The 23,605-nt window shown below is 44.3% G+C and overlaps 1 protein-coding gene across 1 annotated transcript in view; it reads left to right on the plus strand.

Moving 5' to 3' along the window:
• Positions 1-791: 791 nt before the first annotated feature.
• LOC137433582 (myosin light chain 3, skeletal muscle isoform) overlaps positions 792-23,605 on the plus strand; it is a 25,578-nt gene continuing 2,764 nt past the window's right edge. Inside the window, exons 1-5 of the mRNA XM_068125898.2 lie at positions 792-1,199; positions 2,199-2,226; positions 5,523-5,666; positions 13,673-13,846; positions 14,240-14,317. Of these exons, the coding sequence (XP_067981999.2) occupies positions 1,074-1,199; positions 2,199-2,226; positions 5,523-5,666; positions 13,673-13,846; positions 14,240-14,317 (550 nt within the window). The 5' untranslated portion in view covers positions 792-1,073. The remainder of the gene's footprint in view (positions 1,200-2,198; positions 2,227-5,522; positions 5,667-13,672; positions 13,847-14,239; positions 14,318-23,605) is intronic.

Genomic DNA, 23,605 nt, shown 5'->3' on the forward strand with positions numbered 1-23,605 from the left:
GGTCAAATATGCTTTGTCAAAAAAGAAATTGAAGTTTTTCATTTAAATATTTTTGTGATTTTTTTTTTTTTTTGGATACTGAATCGAGGCTCGTGAAAGAGCTAAAATGTATCCATTGACCATATTTTTTGTGGGTGAAAGCACCAAATCTTTCTGACATTGGCGTGCTGTTAATAGCGACTTGTGTTTTAATGGTCCTGTACTTGAAATATTGAAAAAAACGTCACTGGCCAAATCTGAGGCCACGGCTGTGGGAGTGGAAAGTAAATGCAACACTGCAAGAGCAAAATGGAATTGCATAGAGAGGTGCAGATCTTGAGGGCATTAAATATTGGGAAAAAGATAAACGAGCACGATTCCATATATTTTACAGCCAGGACAGTACATGGATGGTGTCCCAACTGTTAGTGGTAGTCAGATGTGCAGCAGTATGCATGGCATGGAAGGAGACAAATCATAATAATATTCATATCCACTCTCTTTATTAATTCAGAAACTTCCTGCTCTCTACTTTCCTGTAGACAGAGCTTAGAGACCTCTAATTGATTCATGTAATAACACTGGAGATATCGGTGACCCTCCAAACCTGTATCATGTCAGAAATACTCGACAGGTGGCCGAGTACATAATTATGGTCAACAGGTAGAATGAGTGTCAATTACGCATCCCCCCCCCCTCATCCTCCACCATTACCCTCTCCCCCACCACCAAATACCGCCACCCAGTGTCCATTCCTGCCATCGCCGCACCTTTCCCTGTCCTCTCCTCCCAGAAATCCTAAAAGGTTTTACATAGACTGAGTGTGGACCATGCATTCCCACCCTACCACACAATCCCCATCACCCACCGTCCATTCCTGCTTTCGCCGCACCCTCCCTGGTGTGTCCTTCTTTGCATGCTCCCATGAATTCTTCAGTAACTCTCCCCCAAAGGTTCCCCCACATCCTCCCACTGAAGGATTCCATCTGGGAAGCTCTATAAAAGACCCCTGAGGGAGCGGGAGCTCGGGGGATAGTCAGAACCCAAAGAGAGGACGTTCAGCATCACAGCTCCGAATCAAGACTACGCCAGAAATGCCCCCGAAAGCACCAGCAAAGAAAGCAGCTGAGAAGGCAGCACCACCAGCAGCACCAGTAAAGGCTCCTGAGCCAGTTCTTGAAGTTCCTGAAGTTCCCAAGTTCGACCCTTCATCAGTGAAGGTACTCCGTTACTCATCTTTTGCTTTTCAGTTGAAAGTTATACTTATACAAATACACAGGTGTCCTTAAATAAAAGTACCTGCTGAAATATGTAGCACAAGCAGGAAACAATCTGCTCAATATGTTGACTATTCAGATAACCCTCCCACCTGTGAATTATTATGTGTGGATCCTGAAATCCCAGTTAAAACCACACAAAAGAGCTGATCATATATGAGTAAAGCTTCACTTGTTTCATTAATTATCTACAACTTCGTTTCCCTCTAGAAATTAAAATTAATTTGCTGAGCATCTAACGCTGAGCGGATGACTCAAAACTGAGTCACTCACTGAGTCACTCAGTAAATACGTTAACGAAATGAACCTTCTCAACAAATGCTGCAAGCAACAAACCTGCATGTTGAATTGCTGGTAGGCCTAATATTTAAAATCAACCAGTAAATTATTAGTCTTCTATATCATATATATATATATATATATATATATATATATATATATATATATATATATATATATATATAAAATACAATATAATATGCATAAATATATATATATATATTTTCACTTGTTCACCTGTTCCACTTGCATAAATATATATATAGATATGCATTTATATTGTACTTATATATATATTTTTTTTTAATGTATACAAGCATATATATATATATATAAATATATATATATATTATATTTTTTATATATATTATATATATATATGATAAAATACAAACCCCAGCCGAGTCACACTTAGACTTTAAAAGTGGAATGTGCTGCTTCCTTGCTTGGCACTCAGAATTTAGGATGGATCATGGACGAATCGCTACTGGGAAGGCAATGGCAAACCACCCAGTATAATCCTTGCCAATGAACTGTTTTGACAGCACCAAAGCTATGTAAAGAGTATGGTACATTAAATATAAATAAATCATATCTACACACTCTCTTGCGTGACATTTATATATATTATAGATATATCATCATAGTTTTGTGTGTTCACAGATCGAGTTCACTGCGGACCAGATTGAGGGTAAGACATGAATTCTGCACTTTAATCACCCAGCAAAACCTTTTCTCCTGGGATTTATTACCAGACAGATTTATTTCATCGATGTTCATCATGGCATTTGCTGTTCATCTTTTCACATGGATATTGAAAACCACCACAACGTAGAGTGCAAACTCCTGCACACAAACTATACTCGGTTCATATAAATCTTTCAGAATGTATATAATTAACAAATCCATCATGTCTTGCCTCAGCTTTTCTTGGAATGACTGTTAAATTGAGAAAACCATCATTTCTATCATGTTGGTCTCACAATTTTATTGGAGATCAAGTAACACTGTGTTGACCAATTTGGACATTGTTACTGATAACATATCATTTTGTAATGGTGATCTACTTACCCTATATACCACCATCACCTATTGCACATAACATGACAGTGATGTCATTTTGTAACTGAAAAACTTAATTTGAATCGATAAGGTATAACTGGGTAACATTTAGAAATGGCACTGGAGATCCCATCCACAAGTCTCTCAATCTGCAACAACGCATCTACTTAAATAATTTCTCATGGATGCAAATTTCAAAGTACATGATGTTTAGAATGCATTTTGGATGGTTTTGGGTCCTGTATGTTCCATTACGTGTTTAAGCTTTCGAAAACAAATGGAGTGGAGTTAAGAGGACTTATTATTAAGTAAGGCATTGCAGTCTGGCATCCCAAGGACATACAAGTACTGTATTCCAAATGTTCCTCCTTAAATTAAAAAGTGTAATTCTTTCAGCTATCAATCTTAAAGTAGAAAAAAAAACATCATGATCGGATCCGAATCTCAACAGTCCCACGGCAACTCCTATTATTCTTGAATTTTTTTATTTTTTTTTGTATACAAGATCTAGGCTCTAGGATCTAGGTAAGAGCTAACATTGATCAAAAAAGACAAACTGACACATAAAACATATGATAAAGGGAGCGGGAGACAAGATGGGGAGAGAGAGGGAAGCCCACAAGTACATTTGAGAGCAGGGACATCGGGAGATCTGTGGGAGGGAGAGGGCTTGGGGGGAGGAGGCATGGGTAAGGGGAGAGGGGGGGGGGTTTGGACCATTGGGTTTGGACAAAATTTGGTGGGGAAGTTGGGTTTGTGACAAGGAAGAAATGATTAGATTTTGGTGAAGATCCGGATACTGTTCCATTTGACTGTTCCATAAGTTCCATAAGAAATAGAATGTGTCACCTGTTCCACCATTGACTAATGAATTTGGCATCTTGTTCCAAAGATTTATCATTCTTAGTCTGAATAATTCCTTCATTAATAGTCTTTTGTTCAATTGTTCAATAGAGTTGGCCTGCTTGGCATTCCCGCTTGGCTCATGATTCGCTTGGCTCAGGATTCAGTGATACCAGACTCAAAATCACTTATACAAGGGTGCTTCAAAGTTTTCACAAGGAAACATCATCAGATCATCATCATCGTCGCTGTCATGGTACTTTACAAACAATCAGCTGTAAATTCCAACAGGCTGGATGTTTTCATCGACAAGAAATTGAACAATTGTTCATTGTCCCACCATCTATTGTTATATCACTTGCCACAGCCTGGAGTTTCAGCACCTGCGTGCATTAGAGGAAACACGACTATGATTTTGGTTACCAACAATATGAAACAAATTAAATCAAAAACGTTCAATCTACACGCATTACTCGGCCTTTTCTAAATAAGTCTAAGTCAAATTTGAACCACCATTGCCTAGCAATGTCCTTATAATTAATTTAAAAGTGCGCAAATGCTTCCCAATTTTGTTGTCCTGAATGTGATATATCCAAATTCCTCCATGAAACGTAGATCACTTGAAAACATGTGTCCCTGTATCCCGTCACCTATAGTTCCGGGTGAAAAACCTTCTCTAATCTCCATTACTGATGACCTTCAAAAACCTCAACACTTCAGGAAGGTCACCTCCAGGTCTCCTTTGTTCGAGAGTCAGTATCCCCAACTCTTGCAGTTCAGAGTGGAAAACTGGAGTTTTTGGGACTTTATTTTCGGTGATAAAAAGTTGCAATAAAATAAAATTTATTGAAAGTCAATTATGCAATAAACGGTGGCGAAAGTGTTACGTTGTAAGTATATGATTCACGCAAACAATTTTCTTGACAAACTTGCTGCATGCGGATTCAATGAGTTTTTCCTTTTTAAAACAAGTTCTATTTTAAAACACTGGGAATTGATACAGGATGCAGACAACCCCGAGGATTCCAGCGGGGGTGTGCTGAGCTATTGTTGGATGAATGGGAAACTAGTAACGTGACAGAGACAATGCTCACTAGTAAGGTGACACCAAAGGACCAACGGGCCTAATTTTGGATAACCTTGGATAGGTTAATGTCTGCATTGTGCTCTATTGTCTTACCACACAAGGCATCACTTCATTGCTCTGAATATGCATACTCACTTTATGGACTCTATTGTGTGTGTGTGTGTGTGTGAATATATATATATTCCTTAACTCTACTGCTCTCAATTCTACTTTTATCCATTCTTTCATTTATCATCCCGAGAACCTCTTGATTTCACCTCTTGCTGGACCCTCTCTAGCTCACTGCGTGGAATTATCTCACCCGTTGAACCATTCTGGAAATTTTATTCCACAGCCTCTTGTACCTTAAATTTTCTTTTCTGTAAAATTATTTCAACCCATATTCCATTAGAATGCTTAGCGGTTAGGGTGCCGGCTTGGGATCCCAGGATCCTGGGTTCGAATCCCGGTCGATCGCTGAATTAATGCCAGGGGAGTTGACTCAGCCTGTCATCCTTCTGAGGTTGGCAAATTGGGTACCAGCTTGCTGGTAATTCCCTGTGTGTCGCAAGAGGCGACTAACAGGGTTGGCGGCAGGAAGGGCATCCGGCCGTAAAACATTGCTTCAAAAAAGGGGACCACGGTGCCCAAAAAAAGGCCAACCCCTGCTCTGCGGAGATAAATGGCCTCTAAAGGTGATTCCATATTCCATTAGAAAGTTTTCCTGACAAGACATGTAACCATTGTTATACAGAGGTGTGTCAGTATGTTCTGTGTAATTTGGAAAGTTATTTCACTCATTCAACATCTCGCTTGAGGGAAAGCAATTGCAAACCGCTTAGTGCATTTCTTGACATAAAACTGTTTTTACAGCAAGGACCTGTGAAGTACATAGAATGAGATATCCAGTTGAGTTCTGCAACTTGATTGAAGTGATATTTTAAAGTGCAGGACAAGGAAATATGATTCACTTCTGCCCAACCCCTCCTCCACTATCTTTCCTCTTTTATGCACAGATTACAAAGAAGCATTTGAGCTGTTTGACCAGACTGGGGAGGTTCTCATTACGTACGCGCAGTGCGGGCAGCTAATGCGAGCACTTGGCCAGAACCCAACCAATGCTGAAGTTAGCAAGCTGCTTGGAAAACCCAAAACAGAAGGTACGGTCTTTCAAATTATGCTGAATGAAGCTTGATTATCCTGCTATCAGGAAAACAAGATCTTAACAATTTTCCATTCAGGTGAATAAGTGTTCCACAAAGATTTTAAATACACCCTTACATCTTACTTGAACTGTAACGTCGGTGATTGAATATTTAATTTAATAATAAAGATATTGTGTTATCCATATATATATAATGTAGATATACATTTTTAATTACTTCTTAATTTTACTTCTTAATTTTAATTATTTTTTTATTTGAATTAATTTTTTAATTAATACTAATTATTAATTTTACTTCTATATGTATATGTATATACTGTATTTTTTTCACACTAGCCCCACGCAGGAATTTACTTCCTGTTTCTTAAATTGTTAGATGAGTTCATCTTCAATGCACTTTCACACACTTACATACACATACATACACACATCCGGGGTCTGCCTCGCAGGCATGTAAGACATCGGCCATTATAAAGCTCGCAGTGTTAGTGTGAGAAATCTCTGAGGATATCCCGGAGACTCAATAGCTCAGTGGGCTGTCACCGCGTAAGTGATGAGGTTCCTGGGTTTGAGTCCTGGGTTGAGTCAGATTTTTTCACACTAGCCCCATGCAGGAATTTACTTCCTGTTTCTTAAATATATATATGGATGTAAAAGCATGAGTCCAGTATGAAATCCATTAATTGAGATGTGATACCAACATCAATCATTGCAATACGAAACCAAAAATACATTCAAGGGATTTCAATAAACTCTTAAGAAAATAACAACACTTATTACAATACGTAAAATCAAATCTGTCTTTACGTATAATCAATAATTGGTGTGACCCCTTTTGCCTTGAGAACAGCCTCAACTCCATTTATGATTGATTTATTTAGTCTATGGATTAAGTTTGAGTCAATATTTTCCAAGGAGTGTGGTAATGCACTCCAGAGCATAGTCAGAATGCTCACGTAAACTTTATCCTTCTCTCAAATGTATTCACTCTTCATTTATTCTGTTAAGACAAAGTGTCAGTCAATAATAACTATGATAAATTGAAAAAAATATGGATACATATCCTCAATATTATGACAGATTCGTGTTTAAAATCGTGATTTGGGAAAGCTTGGCATTGGATTAAGTGGACTCTACTTTTGCACCCCACTGTGTGTGTATATATATATATATATATATATATATATATATATATATATATATATATATATATATATATATATATATATATATATATGTATGTATATATATATATATATATATATATATATATATATATATATATATATATATATATATATATATATATATATATATATACATATATATATACATATATATATACATATATATACATATATATACATATATATATATATATATATATATACATATATACATATATACATACATACATACATACATACATACATACATACATACATACATACACACACACACTACATGACCAAAGGTATGTGGACACCCGAACGTCGAACATCTCATTCCAAAATCATGGGCATTAATATGGAGTTGGTCCCCCCTTTGCTGCTATAACAGCCTCGACTCTTCGGGGAAGGCTTCCCACTAGATGTTGGAACATTGCTGAGGGACTTTGCTTCCATTCAGCCATGAGAGTATGATTGAGGTTGGGCACTGATGTTGGGCGATTAGGCCTGGCTCGCAGTCGGCGTTCCAAATCATCTCAAAGGTGTTCGATGGGGTTGAGGTCAGGGCTCTGTGTAGGCCAGTCAAGTTCTTCCACACCAATCTCAACAAACCATTTCTGTATGGACCTCGCTTTGTGCACGGGGCCATTATCAGACTGAAACAGGAAAGGGCCTTCCCCAAACTGTTGCCACAAATTTGGAAGCACACAATCATCTAGAATGCCATTGTATGCTGCAGCGTTAAGATTTCCCTTCACTGGAACTAAGGGGCTGAGCCCGAGCCATGAAAAACAGCCCAGACCATAATTCCTTCTTCACCAAACTTTACAGTTGGCACTATGCATTCGGGCAGGTAGCGTTCCCCCTTGGCATCTGCCAAACCCAGATTTGTCCGTCCAACTGCCAGAGGGTGAAGCGTGATTCCTCACTCCAGAAAATGCATTTCCACTGCTCCAGAGTCCAATGGCGGTGAGCTTTACACTACTCCAGCCGACGTTTGGCATTGCGCATGGTGATCTTAGGCTTGTGTGCGGCTGCTCGGCCATGGAAACCCATTTCATGAAGCTCCCGACGAACAGTTGTTGTGCTGACGTTGCTTCCAGAGGCAGTTTGGAACTCGGTAGGGAGTGTTGCAACCGAGGACAGACAATTTTTACGTGCTACGTGTTTCAGCACTCGGCGGTCCAGTTCTGTGAGCTTGTGTGACCTACCACTTTGCGGCTGAGCTGTTGTTGCTCCTAGACCTTTCCACTTCACACTAACAGCACTTACAGTTGACCAGGGCATCTCTAGCAGGGCAGAAATTTGAGGAACTGACTTGTTAGAAAGGTGGCATCCTATGACGGTGCCATGTTGAAAGTCACTGAACTCTTCATTCTACTGCCATTGTTTGTCTATGGAGGTTGCATGGCTGTGTGCTTGAATATATATACCTGTCAGCAATAGGTGTGGCTGATACAGCCGAATTCACAATTTAGAAGGGGTGTCCGCATACTTTTGGTCATGTAGTGTGTGTATATATATATATATACAATCAGTTACAGTTACGGGTGACACCGTCACAATTTCGGTCTTTGAGGCCGGCCGATAGGCACAGTGTGACCGGAAGGGACGAGGTTCTCCTGACCACGTGGCCCTTGGCTTGGTTTGTCCGCACAATGTGGGCGCTTTCAGGATGAACTTTAGCCGGGGAGCGTTTGGGCACCCCAGTCTGATACTGCCGCCCACGCGCAGAACAACTTGTGAGTGCACGTGGGTCCCGGCGGTCCCACTGGCCTAGCGCTACCATGTTTAGACAGCGAAAGTCCGTCCCCGGGCACCACGCCTGGCTCGCTTATTCAGCGAGCATGGCGACGTGGGCACGGTAGGACACCCGCGGAGCCCAGGCGGACCGGGGACGCGCGAGCCTACGCGTTAGCGGGCTACGGCGGAATCAATGGCTTCAGCCACGTCCGGGCCGATATTCGGCCCGGCCGCACCGGGAATGAACTGGTTCGACGCCCGCGCTAGAGAGGTCACGGGTGACTGAAATGTGTTAACCAATTAATTAATTAATTTGAGATGTCCGATTCCTAGTGTTTGGAAATTTGGAAGAGCTTGACCCTAGCCTTTCCCTTGCGAGGGCAAGGAGGAACTTAACACTTGACACTTAAGCTTAGTTTGAAGTACACCCTGCCAGCGCCCACGGCGGGACGGCAGGGCAACCAGAAGGGACGAGGTTCTCCTGACCACATGGCCCTCGATCTGGGAAACGAGAGGCGTTCCATTAGTGGACGCGCCCCTCACGCCCGACTTTTGGGCGGCCCCGGCAGGCCATTTGTTTTTACGTTCCGTGACAGGCCCCGCACCCCCACCTCCGGGCCGACCGGAATGAATCCCGGTGTCCCGATCCGAACCTTCAGAGCGGGCCGGCTGCACTTTCCGTCCCTGCGGTCCCAAATACCGGAACCACCCGCATACCACTTTATTCGACAAAATGAGGTGCGGCCTACAGCCTTAGAAAACCAACCCTATATAAGTCAATACCTCCAACGAGATATATATATACAGTTACAACAACAACAACAACAACATGCATTTTAAGGCCATGTTCCCTGCTAGAGCGGGGGTTAGCCTTGCGGTCCCCATGACAATCTTCTCCATTTTGCCCTATTTTCTGCATCTCTCCTTGTTAACCCCCTTGCCCGCATTTCTTCTTCCACCATCTTTAGCCAAGTCTTTCTCGGTCTTCCCCGTCCTCTACTTCCTTCTACATTAACTTCCATCACTCTTCTCAACCAGTCACTTTCATCCTTCCTCAATACATGACCAAACCATCTCAACCTGTTCCTCTTCACAGCATCAATCACAGGCAATATTCCCATCATCTTTCGCAATTCATCATTTGTCTTCCTCTCTCTCAACGATACTCCGCACATCCATCGAACCATTCGCATTTCCACCCTTTCCAGCCTTCGTTGCTGCTCTACGTTCATTACCCATGTCTCGCTCCCATAAATCATAACACTTCTCACACATGCAGCATACACCTTTCCCTTCAGCTTCAGCGACACTCTCCTCCTCATCAGCACGCCACTCAGTTCCCGAAACTTCTTCCATGCACATCTCACTCGAGCAACCGTTGCCGAGTCTGATCCACCTTCTCCATTCAGCATGTCTCCGAGGTAGCAAAATGTTTTCATACCTTCCAGCTTCACGCCGTCTCCAAGATCCAACTCAACATTTCCTCCATGTGCAGCTCCCTCTGTGCACACCTTACATTTGAATGTAGCTGCCACACTGGTTAATGACCCTCTCAGACCACTACATTTTTGATGAACCCACTCAGCACACATTGTACATTGAATGGAGTTCACTCCGACACCATTCCTGCACACAGCACATGGCCACTTCCCAGTTCTTTCCACCTCACCACATGCTTTACCACTTGCCATCACCTTTGTCTTTCCGATATTCACCTTCAGACCTTTTGTCTCCATACATTCCTTCCACTTGTTCATCTTTTCCTTCAGTCCATCCATACTTTCCGCAATCAACACCAGATCATCTGCATACAACAACTCCCACGGTAAACCCTCCTTTACGGTCTGAGCCAGCACCTCCATCACAGCTACAAATAGTAGTGGACTTAGTACCGACCCCTGATGCACTCCCACCTTCACCTCAAACTCACCACTGTTCCCGTCCTTCGTCCTTAGAGCTGTGCGTGCTCTTTTGTACATTGCCATCACTACTCTGATCAACCATTCCTCCACTCCTAACTTCCTCAATGCCCATGTCAATACTTTGCGTGGAACCCTATCGAATGCTTTCTCCAGATCAACAAACCCAAAAACCAACTTCTTCCTCTTATCCATGTACTTCTCCTGCAACTGCCTCACAATGAAAAGCGCATCTGTCGTTCCTCTTCCTGGCATAAATCCAAACTGCATTTCGTCGATCTTCACTTTCTTCCTTATCCTCCTCTCCAACACCCTTTCCAATACCTTCATTCCATGCTCCAATAACTTTATCGCTCGGTACGAGCCACACTACAGAGGGTCACCTTTCCCCTTGTATAGAGGGACGAGGGTACTCAGTTCCCAATCCACTGGAATGCGGCCTTCTTTCACCACCAGATTACAGATCTCTGTCATTCTCTTCACACCCCAACTTCCTGCTGCCTTCAACATATCTCCCACAACTCCCGTCGGCCCTCCCGCTTTTCCACTCTTCATTGCTTTTATCGCTTCCTCAACTTCCTTCTCAGTTATCTTCTCTGCCGGTCCTAAAACTGGGTTACTCTCTATGTTGCCATCCCATTCATTCTCTGTATTCAACAGCATTTCCATATATCTTTTCCATCTTCCTTTAATTCCATCTGGGTCGACAACGATTTGTCCCACTTCATCCTTCAAGCAACTCACCCCCATCACATCACACCTCTCTTTCGCTATGTGCTTTGCAATCCTGAATACTGCTTTCTGACCCTCTTCCGAATCCAAGCGTTCTCCGAACATTTTCCTACATGCCTCCTGCGCCTTTGCTACCTCTTTCTTTGCAGCCTTCCTGGCTGCCTTATAACTTTCATGCTCTGCTGTTTCTGCTCCCGTACCCTTCGCCTTCTGCCACTCTTTGAACTTCTTCCTCTTCTCGTCAATCCTCTTTCCAACCTCAACATCCCACCACCATGTTTCCGAGTGCCTCGGTCGTCCTTTTGTCCATCCACATACCTCACCAACGGCTCCCAACAGACTAGCTTTCATTGACATCCAACCACTTTCAAGCTCAACCACATCATCCTCTACCCTACTCAGCCTCTCTTTTAATGCCTCCCTTACTGTCACCTCTTTCAACCTCCACACCTTCATTCTCGGTTGGTACTTCACCCGCCGAGCTCTCCTCGCACCTTTCACCCTTATGTCGCAGACAACCAAGTGGTGCTGTGAAACAGCCTTCTCCCCCGGGATCACCTTTGTGTCTCAGACAGTTACAGGAGAATTTTATTAAAGGGACGGGTATAGAGTGGCCAGACAGAAGCCAAACAGTTTAATATTGGTTTCATCAGACCACAGAATCTTGTTTCTCACAGTCTGAGAGTCCTTTTGGTGCTTTTTTGCAAACTCCAAGCGGGCGTTCACGTGTCTTTCACTGAGGAGAGCCTTCCGGCTGGCCACTCTCCCATAAAGCCCAGATCGGTGGAGTGTTGCAGTGATGGTTGTCCTTCTGGAAGTTTCTCCCATCTCCACACAGGATCTCTGGAGCTCAGCCAGAGTGACCATCGGGTTCTTGGTCACCTCTCTTACCAAGGCCCTTCTCCCCCGATTGCTCAGGTTGGCCAGGCGGCCAGCTCTAGGAAGAGTCCTGGTCGTTCCAAACTTCTTCCATTTAAGAATTATGGAGGCCACTGTGCTCTTGGGAACCTTCAATGCAGCAGAAATTTTTTTGTCGGCTTCCCCAGATCTGTGCCTCGACACAATCCTGTCTTAGCTCTGCAGGCAGTTCCTTTGACCTCATGGCTTTGTTTTTGCTCTGATATGCATTGGCAGCTATGAGACCTTATATAGACAGGTGTGTGCCTTTCCAAATCATGTCCAATCAATTGAATTTACCACAGGTGGACTCAAATCAAGGTGTAGAAACATCTCAAAGATAATCAAGAGAAATGGGAGGCACCTGAGCTAAATTTCAAGTGTCATAGCAAAGGGTATGAATACTTATGTCAATGTGATATTTCAGTTTTTTCTTTTTAATAAATTTGCAAACCTTTCTAAAATCCTGTTTTCTCTTTGTCATTATATTATGGGGTATTGAGTGTAGATTGATGAGGGAAAAAATGAATTTAAACGATTTCAGCATAAGGCTGCAACATAACAAAATGTGAAAAAAGTGAAGGGGTCTGAATACTTTCTGAATGCACTATATATATATATATATATATATATATATATATATATATATATATATATATATATATGTATATATATATACACACATCAGGAAGAAGATAATTGGTTTGGGGTCGGTTATTAGCACAGTTCGGCTGCTTATTGTCACCGGAGAGTTTCATTTGCATGGGTTTCCACATATCTTGTGGGATCGGGAGTTGTACAGGTGACTGTGATGGGCCATGATATGTAGGATCCATGCTGTTGCATATTCAGTACATACTAAGCTGGGTCAAAAAAATTGCCTCGGTCGTTCATTCACTTCCTCCTAAAATATGAATGAATGCCTTTTTTATTTCAATGAATAGTTTCAAACTCAAGGCATCACACAGCAAAATATGTGCGTATGGACAAATGCAATTTATTACCTGCAAGTCGTCCTGTGATGGAATGTTTACCTCGTAATAATCGCACAAAGCAGAACAAAGTTCAGCTGGAAGTAGACACAGCCTTTTACCTTGTAATGAATGAGGTCTCGTCATTGAAATTATATTCATGTATCTGGCACATACAGAACATTCCTGATGTTTGCACTACTTGCAGGTATAAAGGTTTCAGATGAAATACCAAGCTTTGCACATTTATGAAGTACAAGCTCTTCTGGCTCTATGCAGATTGACAAAGTTGGAAGAGCATGTGCTTTTTAACATGTAATTGTCACAGTTGTCTCTTTACATCTGCTTTTGTGGACCACAGACAGGATTATCTGTGGCAGACACATCCTATTGGTCGGGATCAATGTGGCAATAACCAGTGTTGGACGTCTTTCCTGGTCCCCCTAAAAGTTAAGGAATTTGTCTTGGTGATTTAACCCCTTTCTTGCAGGATATTGGCATTAACATGTTGCTTCCAAACTTCGCACTGATGGATAACCACAACTTTGGCCTTTTGACTCGTCCTTGCAGAGCTGCAGACAAAGAAGATGGATTTTGAGACGTTCCTGCCAATGTTTCAGCACGTGGCAAACAACAAGGACCATGGCACAATGGAGGACTTCACGGAGGGTCTTCGAGTTTTTGACAAAGAAGGAAACGGAAAAGTATTAGGGGCAGAACTTCGCCATGTGCTGGCCACACTAGGTGCGAGGCAGAATCCCCGCTAATGCACAGCGGTCGTGGTTTATTGTTACTGTCTTGCTTAATTCAAGAAAATTTATGATACTCAAGAATTAAGGAATAAGAAATACTCCAGGAATCCCACCCCCTCCCCCCAAACTCAGTAGCCACCACTGGCAGATTCAATGTCATCACCAAAGTGAGTGTCGTTCACTCCATTTTACTTTTTTTTTTTCAGCCTCGTAGTGTTGTAGAATTTTATTGCATTAATGATGCAGAGAGGCAGGAGTTCAGCATCGCTTCGGCAGGAGCAAACTAACAATTAGCACAATTTTGAGATTCTCAGCTATCTTATCTGAACACTGCACATACGTGAACCCGAACAATGTGGTCAAACGAGTCATGATGTATGTGCAGGTGAGCGGCTCACTGAGGAGGAGGTGGACAAGCTTTTGGCTGATCAAGAAGATGATCAAGGCAATATAAACTACGAAGGTGAGGAGGAGATGGAGACATTGTGGATCACATTGCTATGTACAAATGATATGACCCTTTCAATGTTAACGCATGTCTCACTCTGTCATCCTTTTAATACCCAAAAATATAAATTATTGCTTTTACGGGTTTATGGAAAGAACAAAATGCAATTATAAATAGATAGCACACAAACTACAAAACTATAAACCATCACTGGTGGGGGATGTATATCTGAAAGCAGGGACAAATGTGCATTCAAATGGATGAAAACACAGTGTGAACTTGAAGGCATCTCAATATGTAAAGGCCATCCACATCTGCTTTGTACTCAAACTAAACTTGACGAAAACAACTTTTTTTAATGTAAAATGTATTAAATAGTGTTCTCTATATTCTCTAAATAAAGGTTTGTTGAAATTTTGTTGACAAAAACTCAAAAAAACGTTATGGCCTAGTTATGGACACACTGAAGCTCAAAGGTAAATAAATAAAGAAACACAGAATAGGTTTAAAAAAAAACCCAGCAATCTCACGCAGCGTGCCGGCGAATAAGCAAATAAGGGATATTTACTACTTACTCTGACTTTTCCCTTTGACATTTTGACCTAATTATTAATTAGTGTTCTCCATATTCTTATTATAAGTATTTGTTTCAATTTTTTTGGACAAAAGCCCAAATTGAAAAAAAGTTATGCCCTGGACACACACAATTGCAAAATCCTGTCTCCCGCTTCGTGTGTGTACGGGCCAATAAACTGATTCTGGGTTTTACAAAGTACACAGCTATGGAACATATAAACAAAACAGAGCTATCACCCAGAAAAGCTTGAGGATGACAGCTGAGAAAAACAGAGGGTTTTAAAAAGTACAGAACATCACACACAAAGTTAGGGTTGATGTGACAACAGGTCGTAAGTCATGTGTTTTTAAAACACTGCAGTGCATGGCTGAGAATGAAACTGGGAAGGATTTACGATGTATCCTGGAAAAAAAACAACAACACAAATTTAAACCCACGTTTTTATTCTGTCGAACCATGCAGCCTTTATTGATAAACATGTAATCCTGTATTACTAATATTATTATTATTATTACTGTCCAAAAGATCTGTCAGTTTGGACAAGGCCTGAAAGACCTGCATTTTTGGACGACACAGCAGCAAGAGAGATGTTCTATGAGAGGAGATTTCAATAGTTAATGAGAAATTCTCCAATTAGGGTTCAATACAAACATCGTGAGCTAACAAGTCTCCCACCCAAGCCAACCATTAAACTTTTATATTATTAACTTTAACTAAACTTAATTTAACTTAACTAAATTTAATTAAACTTTAATATTTATACTCTCAGTTGCAAACAGCTGTGCTCAATAAGTGAGAGCTATTGGTGAAAACTGCCGTGAAGGGTGAGATATCCCTTGATTGATTTCCGATTATCCCTTGATAATCAATTAGTTGATTGATTTCTGACAATCCACTTCTTACTGATGTAATTTTAATACTGCACAAAAATATTTAGAGACACAAAAAATCATCAACTGAGAGTATAAATATATATATATATATATATATATATATATATATATATATATATATATATATATATATATATATATATATGTATATATACACATACATACATGCATACATACATACACACAAATACATATATATATATATATATATATATATATATATATATATATATATATATATGTATATATATATATATATATATGTATATATATATATATTGCAACGAATTTGAGAAAGTGTAAAGAATGTGAGAATTATGGTTTTGGTGTGTGTAACTGTCACCCTCCGTAATGTAAAGAAAGGTCGAAGCTCGTCCTCTTAGTTAATTCCATAAACCTACACACAGGGCACCATATATCCTTTTAAATAGTTAGTCCCTTATTCTATGTAGGTTAAGGATGTGTTTCCCAATAGTTTGACTCTTCATTGCACCGAATTAAATAAGAGTAGGTCCCTCCGACGCCCCATGGCATCTTCCAAGTGCCAGGTTTGCCCGGTTTGCCAGGTTTGCTGCAATTGACTTCTTTAGCCACTTTGCTGCATTTTCATCTCCCGTCCACTTAGTTGCATTTGACTCCATTACGCACGAGGTAACCACGAAGAAGAAAGGCGGATCTCCACCTCGTCATAGAGGGGAGGAGTGAGTCGCCCCACTCATCCAACCCAGAACGAGGGATTTGGCTTGAGAGGGCGGAGAAAGAACGCTTGGGGGAGGTTCGCAAAGGTTGAAGGGCGGGGCCTATATAACCCGCAGCGGGACGCTCCCCACAAAAGAGAGATGAGTTCTGAGTCCAAGAGATGCGCTGGAGATGAGCAGGTGTGACCAAGCCGCCGTGATACGTGCCGCGCTGCAGGAGAAACGGGCCGAGGCAACGCAAGGAGCGCGCGAGGCAGCAGTGCGGAGAAAGGAACTTCGCCCGCGCAGTTTGGGACCGCGGGAGTTCGCACGACCGCGGCTCGGCTTCTTGACGGCGGTGCCTTCTGGCCCGACCGTGCCCAGGCCCCGCTGAACCTTCCTTGCCTCTCAAAGCCATCCATCTCCAAGCCATTCGTTCCTGCCATCATTTCCCCGTGTAAGTGTGAATGTTCGTCCGTCTTCCACGTTGTCCTGGGGTTTATTAATTAAGCTTGTATAGGTAAGCTAATTATTTCACTGTGTCTCCTGCTCCTTCCATTTTTTTTTTTTTTTTTTTTTTTTTTTTTTTTTTTTTTTTTTTTTTTTTTGTATACTGAATCGAGGCTCGTGAAAGAGCTAACATTTACTTCACAAACAAATCAACCAGACAAACAAAATATATAAAAAGCGGGAGCGGAAAACAAGAAGGGGAGAGAAGGTGAAGCACACAAACACAACATTTGAGAGCAGGGAGATGTGTGGAAGGGAGAGGGCTTGGGGGGAGGAGGCATGGGAAGGGGGGGGGGGTGGAGGGAGAAGTATAAAACACAAGGACACCAATGACTTCCAGGACAGAAGTTGGTATTTCAAAAAAGTGGAATTGGGGTGAAATTAGCGGGGGTAGAAAAGATCAAGGTTTTGGATGGGGGAAGATAAGAGATGGTGGTGAACAGCTGTTTTAAAGACCTGGAGGGTGGAGTGGGATTGAAGAGAGTGAGGGAGTTTGTTCCAGAGGTGGGAGAAAAGGGGAATGAAAGAGTGAAGGTGAGCAGAGAGCCTAGACTTTGGCAGTTTAACCATAAGAGGGTTGCAGGCAGATCTTGTGCGACCTGAAGGAATATTGGGGGGACAGAGCCCAGAGAGAGCTGGGGGGGCAAGGCCAGAGAGGAGTCGGTAGAAGATGGAAAGACCACCAACCTGCCTGCGGTGAGTGAGTGAGAGGCCCTTGGAATTAGCTTCATCGCGGGAGATTCCAATGATTCTGAATGCTTTGGTTTCAACAGCGTGAAGACGAGCTAGGTGTGAGGCAGGAGCACCAGCCCAGAGGGGAGAGCAGTATTCCATTGAGCTGCGGATGAAAGCCTTGTATGTGGTGAGGAGCTCAGGTGTGCCAAGGAAGGACTTCGCACGACGGAGGATGCCCAGTCGGCGACTGGCTTTGGAGGCCAGATTTGAAATGTGGTTTTCCCAGGAAAGATCATGGCAGATAGTGAGACCCAAAAGCTTGAGTGACAGAACTTCTTGGAGAGGATTATTCAGAAAGTGGATGGGAGGGTTGTCCAGTCGGTCTTTTCGGAGAGACATCGTAAGAGTGTGAGATTTGTCAGGATTGAAAGACATGTTCCACTTGTTTGCCCAGTCTGTGATCAAGCGGTACTTGTAGGTACTTGTCTTGAATAATTTCAACATAATTCCAATGAACTTTTGGTTCTTAGACATCTTGAAAAGTACATTCACCCCCACAAAAAATATCATGACTTCGAATATTAAATATTATTAAATGCATAAATATTAAATATAAAGTCGAGCGGTACTTGTCTCGCTAGTCTGCGGAGGGACGGATAAAGGTATTCGGGATAAACCCTGGGTCCATAACCCTGATCCGTTCCATCCCGCGGGATAGCTGTATATAACCTTGACTGCTCTCTTTGCTTTGGCTTGTGTAAATAATTAATAAATCCTGTTATTCCTCCGTACTTCTTCTTCTTCTTCATTCTCGTTCGGTCGCTTTCGTGGTTTCAATATTGAGTGTACGTGGCGCGATTCGGCCAACGTTCAGGATCGGGTTTAGTGAAGGCTAATGACTCGAACTTCGGGTTGCTAAAAACTGCTCGGCAACTAACTAGACCATCCAAACCGGGGTTCGAGCGGTACTTGTCTCGCTAGTCTGCGGAGGGACGGATAAAGGTATTCGGGATAAACCCTGGGTCCATAACCCTGATCCGTTCCATCCCGCGGGATAGCGTTACAAGTGTCAACAGCAGAGACGGTCAGCTTAACAAGACAAGGGACTAACCACCCCTTGCTAAGAGGGAAGAGCCGTACTCCGTATCCGTAACAATATATATATATATATATATATATATATATATATATATATATATATATATATATATATATATATATACAGACTTGGCATTTAATATGGAATATTTTTTTTGTGGGGGTGAATGTACTTTTCAAGATGTCTAAGAACCAAAAGTTCATTGGAATTATGTTGAAATTATTCTAGATTTGTTAATGTGTCCTTTAGAAGAAACAAAAACCACATTTGACATTTCAAAACAAATAAATTGATCTCTCAAAGTGATGTAAACTGATATCGAACTCAATTCATGGACAGTACTGTGTTAAACTTCTGTACTTTTTCCAGAAGTATCTCTTTATTTTGCACATTAGCCCAATTTTTTTTTAACAAAAACAAAAGTTAAATTACGACTGGGATTACGGACAGTAAAATTACAGTTCAGTACTTCGTGTAACCCCCACGAGCATTCAGGAGAGCACGTACATGTTGAGGCATGCTGTTCACGAGATTTGCCAAGGTTTGGACAGCAATCGCTTGCCATGCAGTGACAATAGCCTGCTGCAATTCATGCACAGAGGTCGGCTGCTGGTCCAAGTGGTCGATTTGATGTGTTAATTCTGCCCACAAGTTCTCTATCGGATTCATATTCGGGGACATGGCAGGCCACTCCATATGCTCTACACCACGGTCAGCAAGAAAATGTTGGATCATGCGAGCACGATGAGGCCGTGCATTGTCATCTTGGAAGACAAAGTTTCCTCGAAAGGCTGCACGAGCAAATGGAAGCAATGTTTCTTCCAGAATGGCCCTGTACTTGAACTGGTTCAGGTTTCCATTCAGAACAACCAGGTCCGTTTTGCCCCCTGCATGAAAATCAGCCCAAACGGTCACCCCACCCCCTCCAGCTTGGACACTTGGCACTATACAATCTTTGTTGTAGGCTTCATGCACTTGTCTGCGCACTCGGACGCGGCCATCTTGACGATAGACCAGAAATCTAGACTCGTCGCTGAAGATCACGTGATTCCAGTGTCCTGGCTGCCATTGACGGTGCTCTCTGGCCCACTGCAATTGGCGCTGGTGGTGTTGTCTGGTCAGGCGTGGCTTTCTCAGGGGACGCTTGGCACGAGAGCCTGCTTGAACCAGTCATTGGTTGACTAGCCTTCTGGATACAAGCACATTTGTCAGTTGCTGACACTCAGCCCTAAGCCGATTAGCTGACTTGGTACGGCCATTGCGGACTAACCGGTGCAGCTGGCGATCATCCCTCCTTGTGGTTCTGTGGGGACGTCCTGGCCTCGGTATTGGAGTAGGGACACCCCTCTGATCATTTCGTTTCAGGATCTTTGACACCTGACCTTGAGTGATGCCATACTGCCGAGCAATAGCACGCTGTTTCATGCCGTAATTTCGTAAAGCCACCACTCCATGACAAACAGCATTGTCGAGTTGACGGACCAATCTGCAGAGGAAGCGGAAATAACTTTTGGAGACGTGCAGCAGTTGTTTTCCACTAATACGGAACGCAACAACCCTTGTATACCCGACTGTGAAGCCAATCATCAAATGCACCTGCCCGTACATTTTGCCACGCCACCTGTGATATAATCCTGTTGTTGACTTCTTGTTGCGACAGACAATCAGTGACATGGTTCTTTTAACAAATAAATCACCAAAATGTAAAAGAAACTCACCAGATTGATATACTCAGTTGAGAAAGTAAACCCAAGCCAAAAAAAAAAAAAAATTCCATATTAAATGCCAAGCCTATATATATATATATATGTATGTATGTCATATATATATATATATATATATATATATATATATATATATAAATATATATATATATATATATATATATATATATATATAATTCTATATATAATCGGGAGATTAAATCAGACGCGGACGTAGCTTCAGGACGTCGATCTTTAATTTTCGACAAGCTTTCGACCAACAAAGGTCTTCTTCTTAGTCGTCCCCAAGTTCCACTCCAGTTGAACTTCCACTTCCGTTGCAACACTTCCACAAGTGTTGAACACTTGTCTTGCATACCACGCCCCGTTGAGAGGCGTGGCTGACTTATTTGCATACCATGCCCCGCCTGAGAGGCGTGGCTTTTGTGTGGTGAACTTTTGATATAAATTGCCGCCCGTATTAACGGGCTATTCAGTGCTTTTGAGTTCTTTCGAGTTGAGCTAAAATAAATAGCTCAGTGAAACTTCGTTCCTGGTGTCGTCCATTTTGTCCGGCTTTATCATGCGAGCATAGCTCCACAATTGGTGACCCCTTTTCAAGAACATGGCGATGGAGTCATCTGTAGCTTTGAAGCTCCCTGGCTTTTGGGAATCGCACGCGGCCATCTGGTTCGCCCAAGCGGATTCTCAATTCGCCCTGCGGAACATTACGGAGGACACGACGCGCTACCACCATGTGGTCTCCACGCTCAACGCCTCCACTGCTGCCCGGGTCCTGAGCTTCCTACAGAACCCGCCGAACGCCGACAAATACGCTGCGCTCAAAGGCCTACTCCTCGGTGCGTTTGGACTCAAGGAGACCGAACGCGCGCGACAACTGCTCGACCTCCCGGAGCTGGTGAGGCCCGTCCATCCGAACGCATGGACCACATGCTTGCTCTACTCGGTGACCACAGCCCAGATTTCCTCTTCCGTGAGCTGCTTTCCTCCGGCAGCTACCCGGCAGGTACGATTAGCTTTGGCTAATTCGCCCATCACAGACCCTCGCGCCCTGGCCAAGGAGGCCGATAAATTTTTCTCGGCCAGGCGACACGTCGGAGCGGCCGCATGGCACCCTGGGCCGACCAAGGCAACAACCGTGCCACGACCGGTGCCACCACCGGCCGAGTTAGCGCAACTCGCGGCAGCAGCCGCCGCGACGCCCCGTCGACCGAACCCGACGCGACCGCCGGAGCCTACACCAGAGCGGACCATGTGCTACCACCACGCCAGGTTCGGGCAGAAGGCCAGAACGTGCCGCCCAACATGCACTTTCGGCAGGTCGGGAAACGACCAGGCCGGCGCTTGCTGCCTGCCATGAGCGTCGGCCATTCAAGCAGCCTTTTGTTTATTACGGACACAGTGTCCGGCGGCATTTTTTGTGCGACACCGGTGCTCCGCTGAGCGTGATACCCGCCTCGGTGCAGGACAAACAGGCCGCGTTTTGCGGCCCCGCCTTGGTCGCCGCAAACGGCTCCTCCATCCGCACCTTCGGTTCACGCAGCGTCGCATTCTGCTTCGGGGGCCAGTGCTTCAGGTGGGACTTCATCACGGCGAACGTGCCCATGGCCTTGCTGCGTGCAGATTTTCTGTGCACGCATGGGCTTTTGGTGGACGTCAAATGGCGTTGGCTCATCAACGCGGAGACCTTCAGCTCGCTCGCTTGCTCATTGAGCGGCTCCGCACCAACCAAGCTAGCCTGCACGCTCCCGGCCGAGGACGATTTCACCCGCCTGGTCGCCGAGTTCCCCGCCCTCACGCAGCCGACGTTTTCGGTTTTCGGTCAAACACGGCGTCGAACACCACATCCCGACCACAGGTACACCGGTCCACACCAGGGCTCGTCGCCTCGACCCGACCAAACTCGCCGTGGCGAAGGTGGAATTCGATGCGCTTGAGCGATTGGGCAATGTGCGGCGCTCGAATAGCGCGTGGGCCTCGCCCCTGCACATCGTGCCCAAACCGGGTGGTGGATGGTGACCATGCGGCGATTACCACCGCCTCAACGACGCCACCACCCCCGACCGGTACCCGATACCACACATACAGGACTTTTCCGCCCGTTTGGCGGGGCGGGTGATCTTTTCCAAGGTCGACCTCATTCGGGGCTACCACCAGGTACCCGTCCGGCCGGCCGACGTGCCGAAGACGGCTGTAATCACACCTTTTGGCCTCTTCGAGTTCCTTTCCATGCCGTTCGGCCTTAAGAACGTGGCCCAGGCCTTCCAGCAGCTGATGCACAGCGTGCTGCGCGACCTCCCCTTCCTTTTCGTCTACTTGGATGACATTCTCGTCGCCAGCACTTCCCGGGCAGAGCACCTCATCCACCTGCGCACGCTTTTTGAGCACCTCGGCCAGCACGGCCCCATCATCAACCCGGCGAAATGCCAGTTTGGCGTAACGGCCGTCGACTTCCTGGGGCACCACATCACAAAGTGCGGGGCCGTCCCGCTGCCTACCAACGTGGAGGCAGTCACAAGTTTCCCGCGCCCCCGCTCCATCAAGGCCCTACAGGAATTTTTGGGGATGGTAAATTTCAACCACCGGTTCGTGCCTCGCGCCGCACAACTCATGCGGCCCCTGTCGAAGCCCTCCGGGGCAAGCCGGCCAAGCACGACGTCGCCTGGACCAAAGAGATGGACGAGGCGTTCACGGGCGCTAAGCTGGCCCTCACCAACGCGACCATGCTGGCGCACCCAGCGCTCGATGCACCCATCGCCCTCACCACGGATGCTAGCGAACTACGCGGTGGGCACCGTGCATGAACAGTGGGTGAACGGGGCTTGGCAACCGCTGGCCTTCTTCAGCCGGCAGTTTCGCCCTAACGAGCGCAAGTATAGCGCTTTCGACTGCGAGCTCCTCGGCCTTTACCTGGCCGTTCGCCACTTCCGCCTTCTTTTAGAGGGCCGCCCGTTCATGGCGTTTGTGGACCACAAACCCCTGGTCTTCGCCATGGTCAAGGTTGCAGAGCTGTGGTCGGCCCGCCAGCAGCGCCACCTGTTTGCCGTGTCCGAATTTACGACGGACATCCGGCACGAATCGCCAAGGACAACGCTGTGGCAGATTGCCTCTCCCGGTCCAGCGTGAACGCCGTCCACCTCGGTGTGGA

The sequence above is a fragment of the Myxine glutinosa genome, chromosome 1, assembly GCF_964187855.1.
Source record: "Myxine glutinosa chromosome 1, kmMyxGlut1.1, whole genome shotgun sequence".
In the NCBI taxonomy this organism is placed as follows: domain Eukaryota; kingdom Metazoa; phylum Chordata; class Myxini; order Myxiniformes; family Myxinidae; genus Myxine; species Myxine glutinosa.